General features: G+C 41.7%; 1 protein-coding gene across 1 annotated transcript; it reads left to right on the top strand.

Moving 5' to 3' along the window:
* Window positions 1–450: 450 nt before the first annotated feature.
* On the top strand, window positions 451–2,477 carry LOC110536450 (uncharacterized). The gene is made up of 4 exons (XM_021622215.3): window positions 451–669; window positions 1,169–1,292; window positions 1,619–1,750; window positions 2,010–2,477. The coding sequence occupies exons 1-3, from the start codon at window positions 609–611 to the stop codon at window positions 1,719–1,721; spliced, it is 288 nt and encodes a 95-aa protein (XP_021477890.1). The 5' UTR covers window positions 451–608; the 3' UTR covers window positions 1,722–1,750; window positions 2,010–2,477.
* The last annotated feature ends 3,523 nt before the right edge of the window (window positions 2,478–6,000 follow it).

Here is a 6,000-nt window from a genome sequence, read left to right as displayed (position 1 = left end):
TTTAAAATGGTGCCTAATACTTGTATGTTTGAGAAATTTGATTTATGAGATTTCTGTTGATTTGTATTTGGCGCCCTGCAATTTCCGCTAGCGGAACCCCAGTCCTAGACAGGTTAAGGGTTTATTTTAACAGATACTGTAGGAGTGCAATGCTCTGTCACTGTTAAAGAGGCGGACGAGACAGATTGACAGTAAATGAAGAGAAAGTCACAGAAGGAAAAAAACATGAGAGAAAGAAAGAAAGAAAGAAAGAAAGAAAGAAAGAAAGAAAGAAAGAAAGAAAGAAAGAAAGAAAGAAAGAAAGAAAGAAAGGAGGGAGGGAGGGAGAGAGAGAAGAAGAAGAAATTAAACGGCCTTGGATGAGATGCATTTACGGGACGAAGGCGGAGACTTTCACTTTGTTCCAAGTCAGAGTGAAAGTGAAAAAGACAGTATAAATACACCTGTAGTACCTGGCAGCGTCCTCACTCTCTCTGAGCTTCACACACCTGAACGACCTGCCTAAAACACAGCACAATCAGCAGCATCACCTGGCAGCGTCCTCACTCTCTCTCTCAGCTTCACACACCTGAACGACCTGCCTGAAACACAGCACAATCAGCAGCAACATGACATCTCAAGTGGCAGCACTTCTCTTCGTCGCGACAGTGTGCTTGGGCTATGCATCAGGTAATAGACGCACGCGCGCACGCACGCACGCACGCACGCACGCACGCACGCACACACACACACACACACACACACACACACACACACACACACACACACACACACACACACACACACACACACACACAGAGAAGTATTCCGTTCTGTGATTGATTTCGAAACTGCCGCTAGACTTGGGAATCTAGAAATAGAGCCTGGTCTGTGTCTGACTATATACTATATTGGCTTCCACACAGACGAATCCTGTGTGAAATCATCTTCAACACTTAAGAGGACATTGGCTTAAACTACATGACCTCCTTGAGGAAGTGCAGCTCTTCCAGAGGCAGTTTATATCTGTAAAAGGGTTTTACTCAGTTCCATTAAACATGTGTTTGGCCTTTAATGAGTTTTCTGGTAAATTATGTTGTTTCTCATCAGCGAGGGTCACTCATATTGATCTTTCTCTCTCTCTCTCTCTCTCTCTCTCTCTCTCTCTCTCCCTCTCTCCCTACCTCAGCATTCTCTGAGGTACCCGTGGATTGCTGTCTCCTCACCACTGAGACACGTTTCCCTCGCCACTTCAAGATGGTCTCCTACCTCCTGCAGACCACAGAGAAAGGCTGTGACATCGATGCCACTGTGTGAGTGTCTTGCTCTTTAAGACAAATTACTTCTCTTCCACCTGATACTCAGGCTGAATTCAACTTTTATACGACACACATTATAACAAGAACACGATTCCAAGTGTAGTACAATCCCTATGTTTAGAAACCACATTACTTACAGTTAAGGCAAGTTTCTGGTGTTGTCTTACACTCCTAAGCAGTTTGGAGGCCTGCCAGATTCTGCTCTCCATCAGCGGCTCACTGATCTCCTTATGTGGTCTCTGGAGCACTTTTTGGCAACCACTTAGTCTGATATCACTCTGAACCTTAACGATTGTCAACTTCTGATCTGTTCCCTCCAGGTTCATCACTAAGACAGGGGTGAGATTGTGCACGCCCCATCCCACAAAGAGCAAGTGGGTGGCAGACTACATCAAACGTCTGGAGCGAACCATCTCCCTCTGAATAGCTGATACACCTCGCCAGTAAATGAGGTAAGCATTTACTATACCAACGAGATAAATATGTACAAAACCTTTCGAGATTTATTCCTGAGTGTGTTTCTACGTCAGACTTTATTATTTGCTTTCTGTTCTTGTCTCTTTCCCCTAGGCTCATATTTAGGCTAAATTATATAGTTGTTTTAATGTTCTGCAGTGTTTTCATTCACAGCTCTCCCCTTTAACCAGCTCTGTAGGACTACATATCCTGTTTGTTAAGAATTCTTATCCCTTGTGCCGGTCTTCCACACAGGATGAAAACAGCAGATTGAGACCAGAAGAGGAATGAAGGAGAGGAGTGGAGAAGAGGAATGGAGGATGTTATTCGATGGGGAACAACTGAAGACGATACACAATTGTCCTGTCTTCGGCCACATTCATTTCAACCTTTTTTTTTAACCAGATACTGTAGTAGACTATTCGTCAGCAGTACATGATGTAAATGCATAGAACAGGAAGAAAATACATCAAACTGGATTTAAAAATTGGATATTCATGTAGTAAAATGTGTTTATATGGTTCGGTGGTTTTTGATTGTGATGAGTAACTGAAATATGGACCACACAACTGATAAGATTTTCCCAATGCCTGATGTGTATATCCACATTTGTTTTTGGTGCTACTGACGTTTTAAAACTATTATTTTTTTTAACTCTGTCTGTGAATAAAAGTACAAATTACTATTTCAATAAAAGATGAAGTAAAAAAAAAACTTAAAAAACTTTTGCCTTATCTGAGCCATGAATCTTCCAAAATGGTTTGAATTGTTCCGAGTAACTGACCAGAGCTCATAAGACCCATTTAATCATTTACACTAACATGGTCTAGTATGCATAATAAAGTTGATGGCAGTTTTGGAGCAGTGGTTTCTTCCTTGCTGAGTGGCCTTTCAGGTTTTGTCGATATAGGACTTGTTTTACTGTGGATATAGATACTTTTGTACCTGTTTCCTCCAGCATCTTCACAAGGTCCTTTGCTGTTGTTCTGGGATTGATTTGCACTTTTTGCACCAAAGTACGTTCATCTCTAGGAGACAGAACGCGTCTCCTTCCTGAGCGGTATGACGGCTGTTTGGTCCCATGGTGTTTATACTTGCATACTATTGGTGGTACAGATGAATGTGGTACCTTCAGGCGTTAGGAAATTGCTCCCAAGGATGAACCAGACCTGTTGAGTTCTTAACATTTTTTGTGAAATCTTGGCTGATTTCTTTTGATTTTCCCATGATGTCAAGCAAAGAGGCTTGAGTTTGAAGGTAGACCTTGAAATACATCCACAGGTACACCTCCAATTGACTCAAATTATGTCAATTAGCCTATCAGAAGCTTCTAAAGCCATAACATCTTTTTCTGGAATTTTCCAAGCAGGTTTAAAGGCACAGTCAACTTAGTGTGTGTAAACTTCTGAGCCACTGGAATTGTGATATGGTGAATTATAAGTGAAATAATCTGTCTGTAAACAATTGTTGGAAAAATTACTTATGTCATGCACAAAGTAGATGTCCTAACCGACTTGCCAAAACTATAGTTTGTTAACAAGACATTTGTGGAGTGGTTGAAAAACGAGTTTTAATGACTCCAACCTAAGTGTATGTAAACTTCCGACTTCAACTGTATAACAGTGCCAGTATATACAGTATATACAGTATTTACAGTATATCACAAAACTGAGTACACCTCTCACATTATTGTAAATATTTGAGTATATCTTTTCATGTGACAACACTGAAGAAATGACACTTTTCTACAATGTAAAGTAGTGAGTGTACAGCTTGGATAACAGTGTAAATTTGCTGTCCCCTCAAAATAACTCAACACACAGCCTTTAATGTCTAAACCGCTGGCAACAAAAGTGAGTACACCCCTAAGTGAAAATGTCAAAATTGGCCCCATTTATCCATTTTAAACAAAATAGTCCAAATTGGTGAAGTGAAATGAAAAAAATGACAAGTTAATAATTAATTCTAAAAAATAAAAAATGTAAAAGGGATGCGTGCATATGTATTCACCCCATTCGCTATGAAGCCCCTAAATCAAATCAAATGTATTTATAAAGCTGATATCTCAAAGTGCTGTACAGAAACCCAGCCTAAACCCAAATTAGCAAGCAATGCAGGTGTAGAAGCACAGTGGCTAGGAAAAACTCCCTCGAAAGGCCAGAACCTAGGAAGAAACCTAGAGAGGAACCAGGCTATGAGCGGTGGCCAGTCCTCTTCTGGCTGTGCCGGGTGGAGATTATAACAGAACATGGCCAAGATGTTCAAATGTTCATAGATGACCAGCAGGGTCAAATAATAATAATCACAGTGGTTGTTGAGGGTGCAACAGGTCAGCACCTCAGAAGTAAATGTCATTTGGCTTTTCATAGCCAATCACTCAGAGTATCTCTACCGCTCCTGCTGTCTCTAGAGAGTTGAAAACAGCAGGTCTGGGACAGGTAGCACTTCCAGTGAACAGGTCAGGGTTCCATAGCCGCAGGCAGAACAGTTGAAACTGGAGCAGCAGCACGGCCAGGTGGACTGGGGGCAGCAAGGAGTCATCAAGCCAGGTAGTCCTGAGGCATGATCCTAGGTCAGGGTGTGACGAGGGTGGGTATGCTATTTTTTGTATTGTCTAGGGTTTTTGTATGTCTAGGGGTTTGGTAGGTCTAGGTAATATGTATGTCTATGGTGGCCTGATATGGTTCCCAATCAGAGGCAGCTGTTTATCATTGTCTCTGATTGGGGATTATATTTAGGTGGCCATTTTCCCTTTTGTGTTTGTGGGTTCTTGTTCTATGTTTAGTTGCCTGGCTGCACTATTCATATTAGCGTCACGGTTCATTTTGTTATTCTGTTCAGTGTTCAGTCTAAAAAATAAAGAAGAATGTACGCATACCACGCTGCACCTTGGTCCGATTCATACGACGAACGTGACACTGGGACACCAGGTGGGTGCAATTAAGGATCAGGTAGAAGATGAAACCAGCAGGCTCTGTACCTCGTAGGGTCAGAGTTCAATACCTCTGGTAAACGGTAATAGAACAAAAATGAATGAAACTAAAGGGATCTGTTTTTTTTTGTTGTTTAAAAAATACTTTGCTACAATGACACACTTAATGAGATGTGTCATCTTTAGTTGTGGACACTACATCACAGCACTCCCTCTCTTTCTCTTGGTCCTCATGTCACGCCCTGATCTGTTTCACCTGATCTTGTGATTGTCTCCACCCCCCTCCAGGTGTCGCTTATTCTGTAGCAGCACAGAAGTAGACTACAAATGCATGCTGGGCCAGGCATGCCTTCAGCTCGTGAAGTGAGCTCTATTGGAGCGAAATTGGGGAAGAAGAGAAAGCCAGCACTCCAGCCTTTGGGAATCTCACTCCGCGCTCGAGTCAAATTGGGCATGCTCTGCTCCAGCTCCACTCACATACTCTGATTGGAGTCCAAGGTCCCTCCCCCACTGTGTTTAGAGAAGGAGACAAGGAGAGAGGACACAAGGGATTGCATAAAGATAAATTGATATAGAGCCAATGATCCAGACACTGTGCAGTTCCCTTATGCGCAATCACTCCCCATATGATATATGGCCTACACATACTGTACCTAGATTCATGACCTGACACTTGTCTGGGGTTATATTCTCCTGTTGTTGGAGCCACTGGCTTATCTGATCCTGTTTGAGAACAAAACAGACTGGAGTCTGGGGAATTACCCAACTCAGTTTTAGAGAAACCACTTCCACTTCTAAGAAACGTTTCTATGAAAATGCAACTATCTCTGTAGAGTAAATTGCGGTTTTATTACCTTTAAAAAATACTTACTGTAAATCCTGCAACACGCTGCGAATGAGCAAATATTTGTGCTTATTTCTCTCGACTTGAGAGGAACGTCAAATTTCAAAGTGTTCAAGGTTAAGTTCAGCCACTAACTCTGAATTTCAAAGGTTAAATTTAGGCATTAACTCAGAATGGTTAAGGTAAGGGTTAAGGTTTGGGATAGGCTTAAAACAAACATCTCAAAAATAACATTCTATTACTGGACTCAAACTTGAAACCTTTGTAATCAGAAGCAGATACTTACACCCATCCATGTCCACAACGCCTTAGGAAACCTACTAGATGGTAACAGCATTCAGTTGCCCTTATTTTCCACCTAATATCCCAGCGTCTTCAGACACAGATGGATGTTGAATACTGACGGGTGACCTGGCTGAGAAAACTATATTATTTTTTTGATCAGTTTTGGCGCAGCAACATGTTTTTTT

Source organism: Oncorhynchus mykiss, chromosome 11, assembly GCF_057628025.1.
Source record: "Oncorhynchus mykiss isolate SJ-2025 chromosome 11, ASM5762802v1, whole genome shotgun sequence".
Taxonomy (NCBI): Eukaryota; Metazoa; Chordata; class Actinopteri; order Salmoniformes; family Salmonidae; genus Oncorhynchus; species Oncorhynchus mykiss.
Note: the sequence above shows the minus strand (reverse complement) of the source record. Positions and strands in the feature narration are given on the sequence as shown.

Bases quoted from the DNA above. Each gene is read 5' to 3' on its own strand.
- LOC110536450 (XM_021622215.3), top strand. From the start codon at position 609: ATGACATCTCAAGTGGCAGCACTTCTCTTCGTCGCGACAGTGTGCTTG. The intron at 670-1,168 runs GTAATAGACGCA...TCCCTACCTCAG, and splicing joins GTGCTTGGGCTATGCATCAG to CATTCTCTGAGGTACCCGTG. The intron at 1,293-1,618 runs GTGAGTGTCTTG...TGTTCCCTCCAG, and splicing joins TGTGACATCGATGCCACTGT to GTTCATCACTAAGACAGGGG.